The sequence below is a fragment of the Rhinolophus sinicus genome, chromosome 1 (assembly GCF_057876585.1).
Source record: "Rhinolophus sinicus isolate RSI-liver-muscle chromosome 1, RSI-T2T, whole genome shotgun sequence".
NCBI classification, from domain to species: domain Eukaryota; kingdom Metazoa; phylum Chordata; class Mammalia; order Chiroptera; family Rhinolophidae; genus Rhinolophus; species Rhinolophus sinicus.
Genome location: NC_142501.1, coordinates 127,094,514 through 127,118,740, shown reverse-complemented (window position 1 = coordinate 127,118,740; position 24,227 = coordinate 127,094,514). Strand labels below are relative to the sequence as shown.

The 24,227-nt window shown below is 38.2% G+C and overlaps 1 protein-coding gene across 1 annotated transcript in view; it reads left to right on the top strand.

Annotated features, from left to right (window-relative positions):
- The window catches only part of LOC148759262 (ankyrin repeat domain-containing protein 26-like), a 44,074-nt gene that overhangs the window by 19,008 nt on the left and 839 nt on the right, over positions 1-24,227 (top strand). The window contains exons 6-9 of the mRNA XM_088794007.1: positions 5,751-5,823; positions 19,843-19,977; positions 21,493-22,218; positions 23,591-23,743. Of these exons, the coding sequence (XP_088650133.1) occupies positions 5,751-5,823; positions 19,843-19,977; positions 21,493-22,218; positions 23,591-23,743 (1,087 nt within the window). The remainder of the gene's footprint in view (positions 1-5,750; positions 5,824-19,842; positions 19,978-21,492; positions 22,219-23,590; positions 23,744-24,227) is intronic.

The window sequence follows — 24,227 nt, the reverse complement described above, 5'->3', positions numbered from 1 at the left end:
TCATCTATTTAATGAGGTAATGTATTTCTAAATACACTTAGGTACAAATTATATAATAGCTGAGAGGTCCTGAATTACAAACCAGAAAGGAAGAGTAGCTAATAACTAAAACTGAAAACATTTTCTGAAAACTGCAACATTTGAATGTTAGAACCTATGAAAAACACACACTGGGGTTTATTTGGGAATCCAATATAGTTCCAAAACTAAAGCTCGAGAAAACTCATTCCGTTGCCTTACTATTTCTCTGAGCCTCTTTTTGGTTCATTATTTCATTGAATCCTCTAAGATCCTGGTAAAATAAGGCAGTGGATGCTTGTTTTATAGAGGAGGACTTTGAGCCAGAGAGAAGCACTTTATCCGATAACTGAATAGCTGTGGGTCATAGATCTAGGACTTCTCAGTTTAAGACCCTTGCCCTTATGTCAAGCTAACTCCAGTAAATTGAACATTAATGCCCTCAATTCATGACTGGTTCACCTTACTTTCTTTGTCTTCTTTAATCACACGCTTAATGAAAAGTTTGTAGAACGTACAAATTTGAAGCACATGGGATGATTAAAGTTTTATATTAGCTCTGATATTACCTGAAATGCTCTAAGAATTTCATGTCTTTGATAAATGTTTTTCATATCAGTATTAAGACAGTAATATCATCACCTTTTTTATACATAGCATCCAACAACAGATTACTGATTATGAGAAAGCAGTGAAATCTAAAGTGTTTTCTGAAAATAGCACACTAGGTAAGACTTCTGATAGTGAATTTTCCTGGTGGTCCTACCATAGATAAAGTTAGAGTAAAATATTTTTGCTAATGAAAGAAATGTAAGAAAAAGAATGTGTAAACTGCATCTGTATGTTTTTCTTTCTTACTTAATTTTTGTAATAGTCCATCATTCAGCATTATTATAAAATTATAAAATTTTATTGTAAGTAATTAAAATCTGAGACAGCGTTGTGTGAAAAAAGTTTATTTATTTTATCATGATCCCTAAAATCCCATATGATTTTTGTGTAAATAAGAAAGAAGATTTTTTCAGTTAGTATGCTGTGTTTCCCTCTATAATTACCTTGTAATGAATTGGACTTGTTATAAAAATGGAATCTTTTCTTTCTTTAACGTTTACTGCAAATGGATTACATCTAGCAAATGAGTACTTGTTATTACTCAGTGCTTGGTCTCACTAAAAATGTAATGAAAACTAGGAACTCAACAATATCCTCCCGGTCCTATAAACAAATAGCAAATAAGAACTACAAAACTAGCCAGTGTGCAGCATCCCAGAAACATTTTTTTTAAAGCTCTCTACTCATAGTATACAAGTCAGAAAAGCAACGCCTTTTGAGAAGCATAGTTTTTTCCACGGAGCTATACCAACAAAGTCAGTATTTTCACCTTCGTTGCTCATAAGTCAAAACGGAATGAGACATGTTGACTTCATTAGAAGACGATCTTTCCCTGTGTTTGTCGGGTAATTGTCATGACAGTGTAAGTTCTCTACAACAGGATGCCCTGTTGCCATCAGTCAAAGTGATAAGGATATTGTTGACATACTCCCTGTGCTGTGCGCTACATCCCTGTGGCTACGATATTTTATACCTGGAAGTTTGTGCTTCGTGTTCACCTTCTTTGTCATCCATCCCCTCCACTCCCTCTCCCCTGGCATCCATCAGGTTGTTCTTCGTAGCTGAGGGTCTCTCTTGTGTGTTTGTTCGTTTTTGTAGTTTTAGATTCCACATATAAGAGAGATCACACGGTATTTATCTTTGTCTCATTTCACTTAACATAATACCCTCTGGGAACATCCATGTTGTTACAAATGGAAAGGTTTGCTTCTTTTTTTGTGGATGAGTATTACTTTATATAAATGTACACACACACACACACACACACACACACACACACACACACACACATCGTCTTTATCCATTCACGTATGGAAGGACACCTGTGTTGCTTCCATATCTTTGCTATTGCAAATCATCTTGCAGTAAAGATAGGGGTGCACACTTCCTTTCAAATTCATGGTTTTCTTTTCTGTGGATAAATACCCAGAGGTGGAATTGCTGGATCTCATGGCAGTTATTTTTTCAATTTTTTTGAGGAATCTTTGTACAGTTATCCACAGTGCCTGTACCAATTTACAATCCCACAAACAGTGCACAAAAATTTCTTTTCTCTGTTTCCTCGCCAACATTTGTTATTTCCTGTCAACTTGAACATAGCCATCTGACAGCTATGAGGTCCTATGTCACTGTGTTTTGCTTTGCGTTTCTTTGATGGTTAGTCAGGTTGAGCTCTGTGTTTCTTTAATTAGGGTGAAAACTGAGAGACTCGCAGTGGACCCCCCACCCCCCAAAACATTTACAGGTGGAGTACGTCACATGCTCATTCCTACAACACTTAGTGGTAAACCAGTCACTGTGATTAGCTTAGTACAATCATTTTCTTTCTGGAGCTGAGCAGAGGCCACCTTCTCTGTGTAGTGGGACAGTACATATCCACACAGAGTCGTGGTTCTTCAGCGAGAATGAAGACTAAGGAATGGCCAGTGGGCAGGGAGCCAGCAGTGGTGACTGCATTGGGTCCAGGCAGACTCTCTACCGTGGAAGGAAACGGTAGCAGAGGGTGTACTGATAACACTGGAATCACAGAGTCTTTTATATTACCTTGCAATTGGAGATACAACAGAAAGAGTCTGTTTCCTGTGTTGTGCCCACCGACCCAGCTTCCTAATGAGAGGGTGTTTCATCCCAAAGTAAACACTCTTGGCTGAAGAGATGGAAGCGTTGTACTGTGTAACAGCAAAATAAGTGTACATTGCTGTAACTGCGTGTCATGATGGAATGAGGAAAATCATGCAATTTCCTTTTCACATTGTCAGTTTATGATACTGATTCTACCGATGATACCATTTTCTCTCAGTCTGATGGGTGTTGGTTAGTTTTATAATCATTGAAAACGGGACTTGACTTGTAGGTATGAAATTTTGATACACGCCGATTATTTTTGATTTGATTTGATTTTACTCACATATATGTTATGTATATGTAAGAGAAGTAAAAATTCATAATATGTTAATTTCCTACCAATAGTATCATTAATATGCACTCTACTATAGTCTCCAAAAATCTGTTTTATCACAGTATCAATCTGATAAGTTAAAGTTCTGCATTTTTCTATTGTGGATTTAAATGTATTTTAATTCTTTTCTTTAATAGTGGACGAGTGTTCTAAGAAAGATCCCGCAAGCAGGTAAGATTTTATGGATTTCTAAAAATGGCGTGTTCACTAAGGGACTGCAGAGAACCGAACAGTTATTGAGTGTCCTGCTCTGGGCCAGGCCCTATCTTATCTACTTACCAGTTGTTAGCTCATTTGTCATCACAATAGCTTTGCAAAGTAGCTGTGCTGTTCAGGCTTCTTTTTATTAATTAGACATTGTGATTCCGGGAGGTTGATTAATTGACCCATGGTTCCCCAGTTAGCGAGTGGCTGACCTGTGCTGTGACCTTAGCCTGAGTGGCTCCCAAAGCCATTCTCCTGTCCCTCAGCCTGTCCTGAGAAGTTCCTGGGCAGCTCTGGAGTCAGGATTCAGATGCAGGTCAGAGGAGCTCAGAGAGTCCAATTTAGTTATATGTTAACGCTGATTTAGAGTTTTTCCTAAGAAACCCGGTTAGTCCAAGCATTTGTCTTCATATAGTGGACAGTGTTAGCAGTAATGAGAACCTGGTTTTCAACATCAGAATTTAGCAAGAAGTGAGCTAGCTGTGGCCACAGAACTACCGGCTTTACATGAGCAAGACCTGGTCAGTCAGGTGGTTTGGGGTGTAATGCCATCTACCCTTCTGGAGATGAATTACTTTTCCATAAGTGAAAAATACCTATGTGTAGGCCATGTTGGGTTAATGAAATTCAGCATCAAATTAGAGGATATTTTTAATTGATATCTCAACTGACACACTTCCCAGTCTGGGTTTCCCTTCAGGGTGGTTCCTTTACCTGGTTCTATCAAGTTGTTTTCCTTTTTTCCCTAAAGTCTTTCTTCTTCTTCCATGACTTTTCTTGATTTTTTACTTTCTTTTCGGCTTTTTTTTTTGGAGTTTCTCTTGTGTTATTTTTTCCATTTCTGCAAGCTAAGTCGTCCATTATTTGGTAGAAGCAAAAACATCTAGAATTTCAGGGGTTTAAGGAAGCTTAGGAGTTAATTATTTAAAACACCCTCTAGTAATTGATGCTGTGATTAACGTTTTGGTCAAGTGGTTGTTCACATGGAGGGTTTGTAACTCAAAGAGATTAAAGTGACTTATTTGAGTCTAAGTGAGTGATGGAAATGAGCTTTAAGTTCAGATTCCTAAGCCCATACATTTCCTACTTTACCATCCTGTTGGTGATTGTTTTGCTAATAGAAAGGTCTAATGAACACACTGGAAGCTGATCAGAATGGAATTAGCAGGAGAATCCAAGTTTCAAGAAACCAGTGGTTCGCAATAGAAAAACGGGTTTTAGAGCAGAGATCACAGATCCGATCAGGCCAAAGGGTTCAGAAGAGTGGGCTTGGTGACAAGTTAACACAAATCAAAATAAGATTGACACAGGATGTTGGCAGTTGTGTAGAAAAGTAGATAAAAATAAGGCTTCCAAGGGCGTACTGCTCACGTTGCTGCTTTTTCATTTGGGGAAACTAGAAAATTCAAAGTATCTATCTGAAATATTAAAATAATTTGGGCCACTGCAAAGGTTCTCTTTAGAGCAAGTAGGAATGTGGTGCCACCTACCTGCACCCCAGCTTACAGAGGGGCCTTAGATCCTTTCCAGCCCTAGGTTACTGGAGAGGTTGCAGAACTACAGAGATCTGTGGCCCAAGGCAGGTGTCTCGTCCCCTCCACCGCTTTTCCCAACTCCCTCATGTCCTTCCCATGTGCATGGAGGGTTGGGCAGAGAAAGGACTGACTGTCAGATCAGTGATGGAGATGGGGAGTTGGTAACATGCCTGCATTGGGAGTGGATGACCGAGACTCGGTTTAGCTTGCTTCCCAGGAGCAGGGAAATAGTGGGTCGTTTGAGGCCGTCCTTGTTTCAGGAGTCTGCGCCTTCATAGGCTGCAGATTTCAAGGTTGGAGGTTGCCAGGGAGCCCTGAGGATGAGAGAGCTGGGAGTGGGAAGGCTAACAACATACACATTTGTTCTTTGACTTTTGTGCTTGTAACTTGCAAACATTTCAGGGAACTCACTCTATTGTTTTAGGGTGAAAGGAAAGAATGGGGTCGTCTTAGTCAGTGCTTTCCATGTTAAAGAACCAAGACTGCCATTTCTGAGTGACACAGATGAGTCTCTGAAGCGGGGCAGACATTGGAGAAGTGCCAGCGTATCTTTCCACCACGATTTAGGTTATCAGATTCCTCGCAGTTCAGGTTACAAAAGTTATGTCAGCCATTAATTGGATTTTCAGTGCAGCCTTCAGGACTTCTGGTGAACACAAAGCAATCTCAGGCTTTGCCAATTCATTCGCTGTGACTGTTTGCTGTGGAAACTTAGAGTGTGTACCTTCACACTCTTTCATAGGTTGGGAGAGTTGGAGGCAGAAATAGAGCACGGAAAACTGTTTTCAAACAGGCCAAATTTTAATTATATCAAGGCCCTTCATTTGATATGCAGATAGCTGAACTACCACACTGTTTTTGTTGTTGTTGCTTTTGTAAAGGAAGGAACTCACTTATTTTTCTTCTGTATCTTTACCCCACAGTTTTCCCTACAAACATGACATTGATGGTTCATGGTCTACATCACAGGATAAAGACTTCAATGTTGATCCCAAGGTAAAGTGCACCTGTGTGAAATTAAGTTCCTTACTCTGCATTTGGTTTTGTGTAGTACTTTCTCTTACAGTTTAGTATGGGTCCACCTACCATTGTTTTATGTTTGTATTAGAAATTGGTGGAGTAAACCAGTTTATAAGATAGGACCAGTTGAGGTGTTTTTTGTTTGTTTGTTTGTTTGTTTGTTTGTTTGTTTGTTTAAACCCTTCTAAGTACTGAAGATGGGGACGAAAAACCAGAATGGGCTGGGAAATACACTGTGATAGGACAATTATATTGGGAGGTTTCTCACAGCAGAGGAGATATGATATTTGATGAAAGGGAAAGATTCTTAATGCGACACTTATTTACACCAGCGTGACTTTTATACACTTGCCTAAATGAAATCTTTAATGGATCCAGTTACTTATTGTAATAGTCCTGAAATCTTTCTGAAGCCTTGCAGTTTTAAAACTGCATAGCATATCTTATACAGGTTTCTTTTTTTACACTCTTTATTTTGGTATCATATAGTTGTGAGGAGGAGATGTTTTCTTGTTTCTTTCTTGTTACTTAGTTCTTCAGTTACATTCATTTAACATTTGATATTATTTCATATTAGTTGCACGTGTGCTGGGTCCATCATTTAGATTAAAATAATAGTGGAAATTGCGGAAATTAGAACTGAATTTCTTTATCTCAAAACCCATATTAAAAGGGATTCCACTGTATGCTAAATCATTGCATTATGAATATATTTAAATGTCTTCATCTGATGGAAAAGTACATGTTCTGCCTAAAATGATGATTCTAGAAACAGTGATTCTTAATAACCGTATGGTAAAATGTCAGATTTCAGAAATTTTTTCTTGTTGTTTTTAATTTCTTTTATTTCCGTTTCTGTTGACATTCAGTATTATGTTAGCTTCAGGTGTACACCGTAGAGGTCAGTCATTTATATACCTTACAAAGTGATCCCCTATCAGTGTGGTCCCCTGGGCCCCATATGTAGTTATTACAATATTATTGACTAGACTATGTTTGCAGTACTTCTCAGCCTCATGACTTTTTGTAACTGCCTATTTGGAATCTTAATCCTTTTAACTTTTCCACCCAGCCCCCCAAAAGCCCTCACAGCGGGCCGTGATCAGTTTGTTGTCTGTATTCATGAATTTTTTCTCTTTTCTTTGTTCATTTATTGTGTTTTAGATTCCACAAATAAGTGAAATCATGTGGTATTTGTCTTTCTCTGTGTGACTTATGTGACTTAGAATAATACCAGCTAGGTCTACCCATGTTGTTGCCAGTGGTAAGATTTCAAATCTTTTTAAGTGTCCAAGTAATATTTTAGTGTATAAGACGCTCGACAGTTAAGTCCACGAACTCATCCTTGAATAAATGCTGCGTGCTTCATTGATGAATATCACTATTGTCACCTTCAAAGCCATGCACTTAAGCCAGTGCCTAGTTCACCCTTTGAAGCAATTCTAGAACTCTTTCTGGAATGGCCATCAGAGCTGTTGTCATATTAGCCTTGATGTAATGAATGTCATGAAAATGTCTACCTTTCAATATTTTCTTTGTCTTTGGGTAAAGAAAGAAATCACTAGGGGCCAGATCAGGTGAGTAGGGAGGGTATTGCAAAGCATTTATTTGTTTACTGGCTAAAAACTCCCTTAGACACAGTATCGTGTCAGATGGTGCATTGTCGTCATGCAAGAGCCATGAATCGTTCTCAAAAAATTCAGGTCGTTTTTATCTAACTGTTTCAGGCAGCCTTTTCTGCGCTTCCAGACAATAAACTTGGTTCACTGTTTGTCCAGTTGTACAGATTCATAATGAATAATCCCTCTGATATCAAAAAAGGTTAGCAACTTGTTTAGACTGTTGATTTGGGCTGACGGAAATTTTGGTCGTGGTGCATTGGCTGACATCCAATGTGCACTTTGACGCTTTGTTTCAGGGTTGTGTTGGTACACCCATGTTTCATCATCAGTGACAACATGGCCCAAGACATCGTCTTGCCTCCCAAAAGGTGTTGGCAAACTTCACTCTCCTTTGCTTTTGTTCATTGGTGAGCTACTTTGGGAATATTTTTGCACACACCTTTCTCGTGCCAAGATTTTCAGTTCAGATTTTCCTAACTGTGTCTGTATCGATGTTTAGTTTGGTACAGAAGTAAAAAGTCACAATCAGCCCACGATTCTCACGCACAATTCAATGAATTTTTGCAATGTTTTCATCAGTTCTGCTTGTTACTGGCCACCCTGACCTGTCTTCATCATGGCGCATTCTGTCCCCTCAGTAAAACGTTTAATCCATTCGGACAGTCTTTTTCTTCATGGCATTATTCCCATGAACTTGGACTAAAATGTCCCAGATTTCACTTCAACTCTTGCCACGTTTAACAAGAAATTTAATATGTGTTCATTGTTCTAATTCAACCTCAGACATTGTCGCGACAGCACACAAAATCACGCAGCAACAAAGATGAACACCACTCAGCAAGATACCACCCCATCGACACAACTGGAGCTGTGAGACACTGATATACCAAGGTTATGAAACCTTATCGAGCTGTTTGTACAGTGCTGCCTATGTAAGAGCTAGGTGGGAAGTTCACAAACTTGCTTGTGAGACTGCGTATAGGTACCACTCTTCTTTATCCAATATTGCTCAATGGACACTTAGCTTACTTCTGTATCTTGATTAGTGCTAATAATGCTCAACAAACCTATGACATCAAGTATCTTCTCGAATTAATGTTTTGGATTTCTTTGGATAAATACCTGGATGCAGGAATGCTGGGTCTCGTGGTAGCTCTAGTTTTCAATTTTTGAGGGACCTCCGTATTGTTTTCCATTGCAGCTGCACTGATTTGCAGTCTCACCAACAGCACACGAGGGATCCCTTTTCTTCACCTCTTCACCAACACTTGTCTGTTGATGTATTGATGATGGCTATTCTGACTGTGTGAAGTGATAGCTCAGTGCGTTTTAATTTGCATTGCTCTCATGATAAGTATCATTGAACATCTTTTCATTACGTCTCTTGGCCACCAGTGTGACTTCTTTGGAGAAAAGTCCACTCAGGTTTTCTTCCCATTTTTTAATTCATTGTTGTGTTTTTGGTGTTACGTTTTTTGAGTTCCTTATGTATTTTGGATATTAACCTTTTATTAGATGTATTATTTGCAAATATCTTCTATTCATTTGGTTGTGTTTTCATTTTGTTGAAGGTTTCCTTTGCTGTGCAAAACTTTTAAATTTGATGTCATATATATATGGATCTTGTTTTCTTATCCATTCAGCCACCTCATGTCTTTATTGGAGCATTTAATCATTTACATTTGAGTTTTTTGAAGATAAACACAGCAGAAATAAATGAGAATTTTGTACAGGTTCTCGTTAATTAAAATTTCTGATTATGTAAATGAGGTTCTTAATCGCTATTCGTTGAATGAGAAAATAAATTTAAGCTGCAATTCTCTAAAAGAAAAAGTACATAAATTATTATTTCAGTAGAACTGATATTTAAAGAATTTTAACTATATGAGTCCTTTTATCTGAAATGTGCAGCATAAGGTAATCCATACCGACAGAAGGCAGATTAGTAGTTCTTGGGGCTGGTGGTGGCGGGAATGGGGAGTGACTGTTTAATTGGAATGGGGTTCTTTTTTGGTGTCATGAAATGTTTCGGAACTAGAGATGATCGTTGTACATAATTGTGAATGTACAAAACTCTCCTCCATTTTTCCCTTTAAAATGGTCGATTTTATGTTTTGTGTACTGTGACCTCACTGAACAAAGAATACTATCACAGCACTCATCAGTCAATGACATTAAGATCGTGGTACATATTTAAAAACAATCAAATGGCTCATTTAAAACGTGTCTTCTGCTCTTGCCTTCCTCACTTAACAATATGTCTGGATGTTGCTCTCCAAGGGGTTTCTTTGTTCTTTGCAGTGGCTGCAGAGAATTCCACTGCGCAGAAGTCACATGACTTGTTTATTGGGTCCCCTATGGATGGACAGCCAGCTGATTTGCCATCAGCACTGATGCGGGGCACCTCTCCGGGCTCCAGTCTGCAGCGTGCTCCAGGGGAGGATCGGACTGAGCCGGGCTGCGAGGGCACACAGACTTCAGCAGCCCCTGCTCTCTGTTCTCTGTGTGCCTAGCACAGGGCTTCACTTCAGGCCTTGTTCGGGAAGCGGGGACAAAAGGGAGGACCGAAACAGAGGACATCGTGACATGGGAGCTGGGTGCGGAGAAAACGGGTTGAGCAGAATGTGGTCTCTGGCTTGGGAGCCAGGCGGCCTGGGCTTGCGCCCACACTGGACCATTTCCCAGCTGTGAGATGATGGGCAGCTGACCTAGCTTTGGGGGCTAGAGATTCTGAGTGATCTTTTCATAATAATATATGTGGACACATTAGTGGACACATATGCACACATCAAAGGATGAAATCACAATTCATGATATTTTTCTAATATAAAATACTCGTTATTGTAAAGTCATAAGGAAGAAAACATTATCACCAGAGTATACAACATTCTCTCTGAGATGATTTTTTTTACTTTTTAAATCCTCTTCGGCAATTGGTTCATTTCATATTATTCTTAAGAAACTTTATTAATTTTGGTGTCCATAGTTGTTAAAGGTAAGTTGAAAATTCTTTCGTATCTCAAACTCAGACATCCTGGTCACTTGATTTCTTAGTCCCTTTCTTCTTTCAGTCCTGCATGACAATCGTTGATGTATTTGAAGACTTTTAAATCTTCAACTTGGATAATCCTCGTTTTATTACTGTCCTTACACTAGATTTTCCCTGCAGTATTTAACTACCATGTTATATGCAGTAGATAGGTCATTAGACTTCTATTGTACTGTTTGTTCTCAGGGAAATAAGGAAGCCATGTGAATTTTAAAACGGGGTTTTGGATATCTTTCATACATATAGCAGTGCTTCAAAATGACTTGTGATTCTGTAATCACATAAGAATTTCTCTTCTACTATTTTAAACTTATCTTTTATAAATAATTTTTAAATAGTTGTCTTCTAGTAGCATCATGAATTGGTGATTGACAATTTTTTTCATTAAACTTAAAATGTTTATTATGATAATATCCCAGAAATAAGAAGTTACATATATCCATAAAAGGTATTTTATATTTTAGGTTTTGAAATATGTAATTGAAGAATTGAATCCCACGTTTCTATACGTCTGCTCTTGTTTTATTTTTAAAGTTTCACAAGATCTGTGTAGGCTTTACATTATTGAATGATATCAGCTGAGTATGTTTTATAAACATCTATCTCCTTAAATCATACACTTTTTCTGAGTAAAGTCATCTATTTCTACTTAAATGTATCTATGCAGATTTTCCTTCTAAGTCCCCTGGGTGGCTCAAATTTGATATGTCGCAAAGTGAACTCATGCCCCGAAACTTCCTTTTTTCCTGACTGTCTCAAGTCTACTCTGTCATCTGTTTTCCCCAACGTAGCAAATAGCACCATTGAAATACCGAAGCAAGAAAAATCCTGGACCCCAGCTCTCCCTGGAATCACCACATCCAGTGACTCACCAACTTTCATATTTTCTACGTGCCTGCCATTTTTTAGAAATTACTACCGTGATTCACTTTCTCACATTTAATTTTGAAGTACTCTTTTGTAGCATTGCATCCCTTATGTTCCCGTTTAAATTGCAGCTAGACTCACTGTCCTAAAATATATTTCCAATGATGCAGCAACTCTGCTTGATGAATGGCTGTCCATGACATGAGGGCAAAATTCATGTGCTACCTGACACTTGCCTTCTTTGGCTTGGTTCTGATCTTGCAGTTTTATCTCTCCATCCCATTCTCAGTGGTTCCGGTTTACCTCTTCCTTTGGTACCCTCCCTTCCTATATTGACTCATACCTCATGTTTTGTTCCTGCTGCCCTTTCTGGAATCCCTTCTCTCACCTTCCCTCTGTACTTAGCATAACTTTCAAGGTGCAGCCCAGCTTTGCAGCACCTCCTGAGCTGCACTTACTCTACTTTATTCAGTTCAAGTGTCCAAACAGCCAGCGATACTTTTCTAACGGTTCTCATGTACCTCTAACCAGACTGGAATTAGGACAACTTCTGGGATTTATATTTTCAGCTTCTCTGGGGTTAGCGCCTATGATTTGATGAATACGGTTAATGTTTGTGGTCTTGAAAACTGATGGAATGAGTGAGTTAATGAGCAAGTAAATGAATATGCTGTGTTATTAAGTTGGGTTTTTGTTTTGTGTTTATAGGACAAACCAACAAAACCGGCAATCAGAAAAAAAGAAAATGGTATGGATATTATTGAAAGTGCTCCACAAGAGCACACCAAAAACGATAATTTGACTCACGTTGATGGAGTTCACCAAAATAATAGAAGTGGTATTTCAATGACTACCTATGAATTTTTAATAGTTTCAATGTTGGTAGAAAAAAATATAGCCTGTGTAGTTCCAAATGTGATATTCATTTCTATTAAGTACTTTTGTTTTTGCTAAGTTTCTTCAAATGTATCACAACTACTACCAACATTTCTTCTTACAAATATATCAACCCTCTGTAATTCTTCTCTACTATGGCTTTTATCTGATATTCAAGAATGGAGATAGACTTGAATGTGTATTTAAAATGCATAGTAATAAATATTCACATTAATGTTTCTGTGACTGCATTTTATAGTCCACATGTCAGCATTAGGATTAGGAGAAGAAGAAGATGTAAAATCACCCAGGGATTCTGAGGTACTATCTTTCATTATTATTTTTATTACCGTTATTACTTAAATATCAGCATTCAGTGATGTGGACACATAGGAGGTAGGCTTTGACTGTACTTTCTCACCTCTGCATTTCCCCATACAAATTGTTTTCTCATGGCTTAACCTATTATTAATACAAGCGCTATGTGCTGAATATAGTAAGACTGCCTAGCACAATTCTGCTAACTGCAAGTTTCCCTGAAAGAAGGCAGCGTAGTACAATACAAAACACTGAAGCCTTCAAGGTCATAAGGAATCAGTTTGGGTTCTGAAGTTAACTTTCCCCGAAACTCAAGAATTGTTCCAAACCAGAGCTGAGTGCTGGTTTAATGTGCACGTAGATCAGTATTGTGTCTGTGAAAGCATTTACTCGCTCCTTCCACGCAGTCTTGTTCAGTTAAAAGAGCAGGCATTGGGTAACTTTCTGTCAACCAACTTGTGGTAATATAAGTACAAAGTAATGATGAGCAAATCTGAGGTGAAAACTGTGAAAAGAGATAGGAAGGGAGTGATTTTGATATATGCGTCTGCTGCCTAACGATACAAGCAGTTTATTTGAAGTCTGGGAACGTGTTAGCATCCTGGATTGGTCACCCACTAACTATGGGATCTTGGAAAACTTTTTAACCTGCCCATGTCGGTGATCTGATTCATAACGATGGTAGTCACACCTACCTTTCAGGTATGTGTAATGAACAGATGTGATAGCAAAATTGCAAACACTTTGTGAACTGTAAAGGGTGCTGTGGAAATATAAGACACAGTGATCACAGTGGCTTGTAGTGACTTATTAATATCGGGACACTTTCCGTAACCTGAAGGCCAAGGAGTGGCAGTGGTGACAAGAACAGAACGATAAAGTTAGAAGGGACATGTGGATTTCTAATTTGGGGGTGTTAAGGTTCAGGAGACGGTGACTGGCCATGTCCCAAAGGTCTGTAGTGGTTTAGGGCGTGAGGCCTTCTTGAAGCAAAGGTCTGTTATTGGATACCAACCGTGTGCCGGGCAGTTTGGCACTGAGTGTAGAAGTTGAGGGGGTTAAGCTGTCGTGGTAGGTCCAGAAAAACAAGTACACAACGCAATCTTCCCATAAAGAAAATGGAGACTGTTAGGTAGAGAATAAGGGGGGAGGGGGGTACAGTAGGAATGGGAGTGGGAGTTGAATTTAAGTGGTCAGAAAAGTCCTCTCTGAGTGTGACAAAGCTGCCAAGTGAAGCATGAAAAGTAGCCAGTCGTGTGAAGGTCTAGAAGCAAAACCTGCTGGACAGAGACAACAGTGGACCGCACTGCTCGTCATTTACTCCGATGTCTGAGAAAGGCCAGGAAGCAGGCAGTGTGGTAACCATCATGAAACCATCTTTATATCTGTTGTTTTGTGTAGAAGAGAAATACAATGTGCATGATTAGTGCCTGGCCCATTTTAGATGGTTACTAAACATATATTCTTATTTTTTCCCCTAATGGAAACTTAAACTGTAATATTTCTGAAGAGCTCATAACTACGTAAAAGTTTTGGCTATTATTTAAAGATAGTTTAAAGGAATATTTTTCTGACTTCCTTGCCATTTCATTCAACCACTTTTCCTATCAAAACATTTTATCAAATAATAGTTTGCTTTTTCCAAGCCCTTGTTTACCAAAATGAAGTAAATTCAAAATAGTTCTGTTTATCCGCAACGTGATGTACACCAACGTTTCTTATCATGTCAACCATCTTATTTTTGCACTAAAGCAGTTCTGTCAGTTGAAATATTTAAAACTTGGATTAAGTGCACTTCTTAACGTTTTTGTGCACATACTTATTTTCAAAGTGTCCTACCATGCTGGTGGGAATGCAAAGTAGATTTCGGGGTTTGAAGTTAGTTCCTTGGTGAAGTGAGCGTAGACAGCAGTATTGTGTCTGTGAGAGCCTTTGCTCTGGTTCCATGTGCACTTTAGAGTCAGACAGGAGCCAAATGAAGACGAAAGAGGAGGCCGGTCTAGACATCGTCTCCAGGCTTTTCTTTTAGATGGTTTGGTTTATAAGACATGCTTGTCTTATCGTTCAGTCTAATTCCTTTTAAAGGGGGGAATTCAGATATGTTCTTAGGATGGATTAGACATCATTATACAACTCATGATGGATATAAATTTTAACAGAGTATTCCTGGAAGACGTCCAAAGAAGTATGTTGATCCTTTCCTGTTCGCTGACGATCAAAGAGGAAAATATGTACTTCCTGCACAAGTCGAAGGTAAGACCTGAATTGTGGAATAAAATCATTCACCTGATTGTTGACTTGAAACATGAATATGATATAGTCTAATAGCCAAAGGACATCACCTATTAGACGCCTACTGAGGAAAATGAAGTGAAAAGGACAAAAGTTGTATAGTGCTCAGTTATCAGCAACAGATTCAAGTGGGAGTGCAACCACAGGAGCTCAATTATTTGTTCCATTTCAAGATATTCCGTCACGAGAGTCAGGAAATAAAGAAAGGAAAAGAATAAAAGAGGAATGAAGAAGGACAAAGGCAGAAATTATGGGGAGTCAATGAAGGAAAATGAATCAGGTATACAGAGCATAAGGTAGTAAATAATTGTTTAGAAAAAGGAAGAGCAGAATTTTTGAAATATGGGAAGAATAGAAAGAGAGCTTCCAGTACCAAAACATGTCCAAGCTTTTCTTCTCGTAGGGACGAGTTTGCGGATTGAGATAAGTGGCCACGTAGAACTCTATTTATCCACCATCGATCAACTTAAGGCTATGTGGCCAGCTGTAAATGTATATAACTTAATGCCATATAAAATGCTATTACTTCATAGGGTAGTATCCTATAGAGCAAAATAAGAGCATTGGAATGAAGCAGAGAGCAGGATCAGTTATGGGCTATTCAGGGTGGCAATAACCTGACCAGATGTCCATGAGAAAGTCCATGACTCCGAATGCAGTTGCATTTCGGGGGAAATGATAGCAGCAGGTCTTGTATCCGCATGTCTCACAAGGAATGAGGGGGCACCAAGGTGCTGGTCCACAGACCATGCTCTGTGCAGAGAGGGGGCTGACTTCTCTTCAGAGAATTCTGGAAGAGGAGGCATCGGATACTTGAAGACATAACAGGATCGAGGAACAGCATTATTTTGCATGTGTTTTTCTGACCTTGTTTACGACCAAAGGGAAGCAAGAAAATGAAGAAATAGAAGTGATAGCTGTAAGATACTAGCACTAAACAGAGAGGAAAGAAAAAGTTGTGGGGATAATCCACAGAAAGAATGAAAATGGTTTCATCTAAGTAATTTTGGAGTCGATGAGGCAATGTGAGAGACCTCATTTGGATGGCTTCAGTGTATTTGCTCTGAAACAGAAGGTGAGATCATTGCTGCTCCAGAGAATCCTGGAAGCAGGAGGAAGTGCTGGAATAGGATAAACGGTAGCCACTCATTTATCTCCTCAGGATTCTCAGGCAGCCAAGATAACATAGGTTACTCTGGTATTTGTTATTCCAACGAGATGAGTTTGAATAGAGCACATGGCTGTTGTGTTTTAGGAGTTAATTCTTTGATAAAATGGCTGTTTCATAAAAGTCCTTTAAAGTCTAGCATGAGATACCAAAGGAAAACTAAGATTGGAAAAAAAAGAAATTAGAGATTTCATTCCCTAAGGGTTAAGATTTTTGTTTTCAGTAAATGTTACACCGATTTTGAAATGTAGAAGTTTTTTGATATCTAATATTTCTGTGTTGTTGAATTAATTTTTCCTCTTTCAATATCATATATCATATTGAAAACTCATCCTACATCGTTTCTTGGAGAAGTTTGATACACCTTTTTGCATGAGCAGATCGAGAAACTTTTTGATGGCTGTCAAGTAGATGATACAAGAAGTGTAGGCACACTAGTAGCCCCCATAGGTTTGGAAAGAAGTGAATATTTTTATGAACTGCTATTCTATAATTGTATATCCCAGCTGATGGATTCATAACACTTTGTCCTTTTCAAATGAATTATGCATTCAACAGAACTCTTAACACAACTGTGTGCTTCTTCAATTACAGGTCAAATTGAAGACCATGATAAATACTTGTAGCGTGATGGTATCAATGTTTCTGATGTATTGCAGTCAAGATATTCTGTGGCATTCTATCCTCAGCTTTCCCATTGATCCATTCTTCAGATAAAAAATGTTATCTTTTACATGCTCACAGTCTTCTTCTTCCTCATTCCTTTTTTTTTCATTTTTCAAATGTAATTGATTGATTTGACATAAATAATATAGATGTCATCGTTGGTACCCTTTTTGAAACAAAAAGATATTTCCAAGAATAAGAAAAAGAGATTTAAAAAATGTGCGCTTTAACTAAGCACACATTTCTACTTTTTTTTTTGACACTCTAAATTTCCCAGTTTGGAATTCATGTATTTAATAGGGGTTCCCAGAATTTTATTATCATACACGAACTTTTTCCCAGTATCCTAAAATGCTCATTTGAATGTTGACGTTTCCCTAAAGGAAACCCCCAATTGCTAACATGTCAATGTATGTTTTCAATTTACGTCATCTTAGTGTGTTACACCAATGATCTTAGGCTAACTTGATGTTCTGATTAGCAGACTCTATGTGTGTGTGTGTGTGTGTGTGTGTGTGTGTGTGTGTGTGTGTGTGTGGGCAGGCGAGCTTATGGTGTGTTTGATTATTTAAACTGCCCGGAGAAATTAATCAGAATGAATATTTGATACACACCATCTTTGAAAACTTTGGGGTCTTAGGATCCTTTTTTACCATTAAGAATTGAAAAAAGAAAAAAGACAGAAAGAATTATTGAGATTCCAATTGGAGGTATGTTTCTGTTAGGATGTTCTAGGCTCTGTGACTCGTGTGAATCGCAGCTACCAGAAAACAGAGAGAGCAAAGAACATAATAAAGAAACAGAAAGAGTTCAACCCTATGCCACCTCTGTGCAGCTTCACCATTGTTTTCTGACTTACCAAAAATCATTTTGTGGCAACACCTACTTAATGTTCACCCCATTTATGCAACAGACGTCCAAACGGAATACCTTTCAGCAAGACATTTGCATTCTTGCTGTAACCACAGCAACACTGATGTAAATAAGAATCAGAATGCGTTGACAGCATGATTTCCTTCAGAGTAACATTGAGCGGACACTGGGGAGTGGGCGGCAGGATTATGTGTAGAATGATTGAACCAGATGGGAAACGTAGGAAGAGGTCGAAAGATTGTCTATTGAGATGAAATGTGGTTTCTTAACTTTAGTTTTATAGCCCTGCATTAATTCCCAAGAATTAGTCATAACTCTATTCGGTGTTACTGAAAAAGCACCTTCTGAAACCAAATATTGAAGTATTGCTTGGATTTTCTATGGCTTTATGTACTTCAGAGGTGACTTTTCCAGTCGTAAGGGGATCGTTGAGAATATGCTGCATTGTACTTCCTTCGCAGCTGTGTCCACGTAGCCTGTCCCCTCTTACCTCTGTTCTTCCTTAAAGCCCAGTGCTGAATCCTCAAAGACGAAAGGGACTTTGTCAGAATAGTAGAGGACAACATTTCAGGTATGAGGAAAAGTGTACACCGATAAAGGCATAAACCGTAACACAGATTCTGGAAACCGTGAAAGATGTTGCAGTTGAATCTTAGGGTGTTGTGGAAAAGGTACTCTGAGGGGGTAGAGAACAGAGTACACTGCGACTTGATCTGTCTTCCCGTATTTATAAAATGTGTTTTGTGTCTGACTGCTTTTTCGTTGAAGTTGGGTGAATGAATTCGTGAGTGGATTTTGCCATGTTTGTTATGCCTTCAACTTTTTGACATCAGTGATTTCCCAAATAGTTTGTTGCGGTTTTAGATAATCAGAAGTATTTTTCAGTCAGTGTTCAGTGAAAGACTAAGCTTAACTCTCAATTGATACCATGTTATTTTCTGTTTTTATAGAGACGACAGTTTGTATCACAGTGTCCTGAGTAGTTCATTTTAACTAATATATAGATTTCTCCACAGAGATACACTTAAGCACGGAATCAGAGAAAGAACAAGTGAGGCTTGATGGAAGTGAAAATAACCACTGTCATGTACGTGAACATTTTCTTTTAAATTTCTAGTATAATGTCATTTTTATGCATCAATAGCGTAACATAGTCCATTGAAGTTCACTTTCAAGGTAGCCTTTTCAGAGTCAAGAGGTCATAATGGAATATTATTTTCATCACATTTGAACTGCTTACGAAACTTGAAATATTGTTAGAATCTATAGCTACTTGTAAATCAATTTGATTCCTGGAATTGAGGCAAAAAGCAAAACACAAAACAAAACAAAAGTCCTGAATATTGTTTGCTTCTTCATTGTTATAACTTTCTTACCTGATAAAGAAGGTACCATCGACCCTTGAATCAGACGATTAAACAGTTGAAGTTATGGACACTGTACAAATGCTGACCACTGAGTCGGACTCATGTGAAAGGAGTCATCATTCTCAGTGGTTCAAAATTTGGAGTTTTGTATGGCTACTCACTAAGGCCGGGGTTAGAGATGGACTCTGCCTTGGGACCTCTGTGTCATTGACTTCCGAGTCTACATTGAGGGAGAGGATGGGGTCATGAGATCAACTCACCTGCCTATTAAGAGAATCACACCCTGCATGATGAGACCTTCTGGGTTAGGGTACAAGCATTCACTTTCGAGTTCCTTTCATTTTGGTGTAGGAAATGAGTCAGGGTTACTCATTGTTGCTATCTGCTCACCTCAGTGGGTATTAGAATCAATTGGAACAGGATGCAACAGGTAACTCTATGAATGCATAACGCATTCACAGTATATACTTTGAATTATTGTTTATGAATTTGCTTCTCTTTCTGTTTCATGTGAATGATTTTGGCTCCTAATAACTTAAAGTTTGCCTCTTCTCCAGGTATTAAGCTTTAAAAAAGTTGTTAGGTTCCCTGTAGGTACTCACTAATAAAGATACAGTGGGGTGAAATATTTTAAGGGAGGAAGCCTCTGTAACATTAACAATCATCTACTAATTCATTTTTGGGTGGATTTAACATCTAACGAATTGTTTAGTTCAAAGAGGGACAGAATTAGATTGGCAGGCTCATGTTTTTCTCTCACTTTCGACTGAGGCACTTTATCTGCCACTTCCTAGTTGTAGTCCATGAATTTGGGAGTAAGTGAACATCGATTAAGAAGTTTAACAATTAAATTTTAATTATATTCTAATTTTACTTGGTTCATACTGGATTCGCTAGGTGGCACTGGAGCAAAATGACACTCAGAGGAGACGTTCTCGAGAGCAGAATGACAGAATGTTGCAAGACACAATTCTGACTAACAACTTTTGCAAACAAAAGGAGAAAGAAATAGATGTTAAGAAAAAGAATTCTGAGATATTTTGTTTAGTCATTTTCAAACACATGTGTATTTGTGTGCGTATATGTTTTTTAGAACCAACACAGTACATACGGGAAATCTTCACGATTTTAAAAGCATATGTATGTGTGTGTTTGTGGGTCTATGTGTGTGTGTCTGTGTGTGTGTGTGTGTATAAGAATGTTTGTGTGTGTGTGAGAGTGTGTGGGTGTATAAGAATGTGTGTGTGTGCATGTGTATAAGAGTGCATTTGTGTGTGAGAGAGTGTTGTGTGTGTGTGTGTGTGTGTGTGTGTGTGTGTGTGTGTTCTATGTGCAGGGACATTTTTGGTCCGTTGCAGTAAATGATGTTCTTGATTCAAATCCATTTATGTCCAACAGAAAGTAGTGACATTCACAGTGGTCTCAGCCCTACAGAAGGCTTTCAATAATTTTTGTAAGAATCTACGAGCTTTCTGTAATCTCAAAACTATTGCTATTATCAATAGGTGTTCCAGTGTTCGGCAGTGATTTTATCCCCTTGCTGTATTAATACAGAGATTAGTTTTCACTTCCACTGATGCTAATGTGTAGCCAGGCCGGAGACCATATTTTGCATTCATTCTCCTCCTTCTGAGAAAAGTCACAATTTGCTCCCAGTAGCATCCTATTTCAGTACAATGAACTTCCGAAGCAGATGATATGCCAGGATATATCCCGTGATAATTTACTGATGAGAATTTTATTCCCAGTCTAATAGGTCAGTATGTTTCCCCCTATGTCATATTTATAACTACTTTAAACATTATGAAGAGGACATCAAAGTTACTGAGCAGCAAATAACCTCGTGAATTTCTAAGACCCCTTCAATTTATGTATTAACATGAGGGGAAACACTGGGTTTGGTGCGAGAACAGTGTTGTAGAGTCTGAAGTCCTGGGGAAAATCCTGAACGTGCTGATCTTTTCCATCTCTCTGTGTCAGATTGTGACAGATACTGAGTTCATCCATGTAAATAACAACTTAGTGTAATGCCTGGATTTATCAGTCATTACGAGATGTAATTTTCATAACTGACTATGAAAATATTGGGAAATTAGAATATCTATGGAATAGTCTCAGAAAAAAAGAACTTTAGGAAATTTAATGTATCTGAACATATGCAGAGTTTATACTTTTACTGTGGATTTACTATATTCTCAAACTGTAAACTCTATTTTAAAGTGCGTGTCGATTTCTTAACCATTTATGCCTTCTCATTGTGTATCTTTTCCAAATCTGAGACTCTTAAAATTCTCTTTGGATTTGAAAATTCTGTTTTTCACTTTCATGGATTCAGCATCTTATATTAAATTTGTGAACGTTGGAAATGTATGCTTGTATAAAGTTGGAGATTTGGGATACCCATTTATTGCAATCAGTGGGATATCCATTTATTGCAAGCTTTTCATTGTACAAACATATAGGTTCTTCTGTAATTTGAGAGGCTATCACGATATGTCATTTCATTGAGAGCTAGCTACAAGTCTTTTTTCTTTTATTTAGGTTTCTGAGAGTCATGAAAAACAAAAAGATCTGATGCGTGAAATTGCCATATTAAGACTGGAACTAGACACAGTTAAAAACAAGCATCAGGAAATGGAAAAAAAGTATTTTGAGGACATGGCAGTTGTAAAAGGAAAGACTGACCATCTTCAAAACACAATAAAACTAAATGAGGAAACGCTAAGGGAAACAATGTTTGAATATCATCGACAGCTGAATGTTCTGACAGCTGAGAATAAAAGACTAACCTTCGAACTGAGGAGTGAAAAACAAAACAGAGAAAGACTGGAAACAGAAGTTGAATCCTACCGTTCTGAACTGTTTACTGCTATCCAAGCTTTGGAGCAGAGTCAAGAATCCGAAAGATGCATACAGCTTTTTGTCCAGAGAGCAAGAAAGGAACTGTTTGGTTTACGGGACAAACTGAATTTCGATATGTCTCACCTCAAACATAACAATGAGATTCTTTCTCAACGACTTTCTAACGTTGAAAGTAAATTCAGTAGCCTAGAAACTGAGTTCCACCACATAAGAGATGTTCTTAGCGAAGCTATGAATGAAAAGAGAGCAATGACTATCCAGGACCAGCTTCAGGATATGGTAAAATTATGTCAAACTCAGTCTGAGAAACTAGACCGTGCGTTGGAGGAGCGCAATAAGGAGGTAATCAGTCGCTGCACTGACGTCACTGCAAGGCTGCGTCGGCTCGGAAACCCTGAAGCAGGAAGAGAAGTAAGTGTCCACAGAGATACATAGTTTTCAAATTTCCTGCAAGAAAAGGCAATGTTCAGGTCTTTGACGATGGGGAAATGTTGAATGTCGTTGAATGTTAAAACTATGTATGCTACAAAGGTATTTGCTGTCGCAGCTTAAAAGCATACATTGTATCCAGCAAATAAAAATTAGACCTGCGAGGTGCTTCACTTTGAGGAAAGACATTGTGTTGCCCTTAAAATTCCAAAGCAGAATTTGTTAATAGATATAGATTGATATTATCAATTTAGTCTTGTCCTGGTAAAATAATAATTGAATATTTCTGTCACCACAGTCTAATACCATTGTGAAGCAGATCAACAGACAGGCTCCTGTCTCCAAAGTTTTTGGAGATTCAGGTTCCATTCAGTGCATTACCTAGACAGTTAACCCTAGATTTCCCAGATGACCCAAAGTGTAGACGCCGTCCCTCAATATATTGCTTCTTTCCTTCAGTAGCATCCTATACATTTAAATTGTTATAATCTGGTTGATAGTCATGTCAATTTGATTTACATATGGAAATATTTCCTTTTCAAATAATGTACTCTTATGATCGCTCAACTCTTTACAGGAAGATACATTTTCATTAAATCACAATTTGGGACAACTGTGCTGAGTTTTAGCGAAAGTATATGTGATTTAATCTTCCCACTGCTACATTTCATTTTCTTTGAATGTTTTTACAAATGATTTATTCATATTTCTGATCAGAAGGCCCAATTACTATCATTTGGACATAGGTTTGTCCAATTCAAAAAGAAAGAATTGTAGCTGTCTGTGGTTTATTAATTTGGCATTGGATCTCCATTTTCTGACGAGTGAGGGGTGGCAGGATTCACGTGTAACCGGCGGGGAGGTCGAGGCCAGGTTCCATGGGACCCTGAAGGCCGTTGAAAGGCGGTTGTTTTCTTCTAAGATATAGGAATCTCTAGGAAGGATGTGAGCAGAGGACTGCATATGTGAGGACCTCTGAAGTCAATCTCAGCCTGAGATAAAAAAGAGGCACACTTTCCACAAGGTAGACTGTGCTACCACGAGTGCCACCGACGCACCCATTTCCCTTTGAGACGTCAGTAGACTGTAAAGCTCTGCAGACTCATCAGGGGAGCATGGCAGTGGGGCTGAATCGGTTGTTCAAATAACCTAACGGTGATTGGGGATAACACCTTCTGTGTCTCTTCACGGATTCAGTAAACAGCAGACTGTCCGTGAGAGGAAAAGAAGGTGCATTGATGCATGCGGTGATCTCTTTCACGTTATGTGTTATATTAACACGTTAGACTTACAGCTTATCAACGTAATTCAGTATCACATGAATATAAAATCAGTAACAGAAACATCTTCCTAGGTGGTTGGGACACAACTGCAACAAGAGCTAGCTGACAACCTAAACGAACAATCTCTGCCAGAGGCTTCACTGGAAGTTATAGCACATGATCGCATGAATCCAGAAGCTGAGAGACAGGATCTAATGAAGACATCAGAACAAATGAAAAGACAGGTATGTATGAAACCTAACATGTCAACAGTTAAGCTCTAGCTGATTAAATATATAAAGTGTTTTAGGATCCTGATTTTCAACGGCGGCGTCTTTTGTATTTTCATTGCAATTAATTTATTATAGTTTTATGGTCTTTATAATGCACTTACTCCTTAAACTCTGGCTTTCATTCTGCTTTGTGTATTATTTTATTTATTTGTATTATTTTATTATTATTGTATATTTTTTCTTATAATGTATATACTTGAGAAAGTTGAGAAATATGCAGCATTCCTCATAGAAGTCGACAGACTTTTTTTTTCTACCAAACAGTATTTTGTAGTGATACTTCCATTACCATGATGAGGCATCCATTTACAATCAGAGGACAATGTTTAATAGAACAATACGGAAAATTATCTTATTATTGCCACATTTGTGAATGGTTATAGAATCTGTATATATTTCATGGATATCAGGCTAACTTGTACAGAAAGGTCATGAT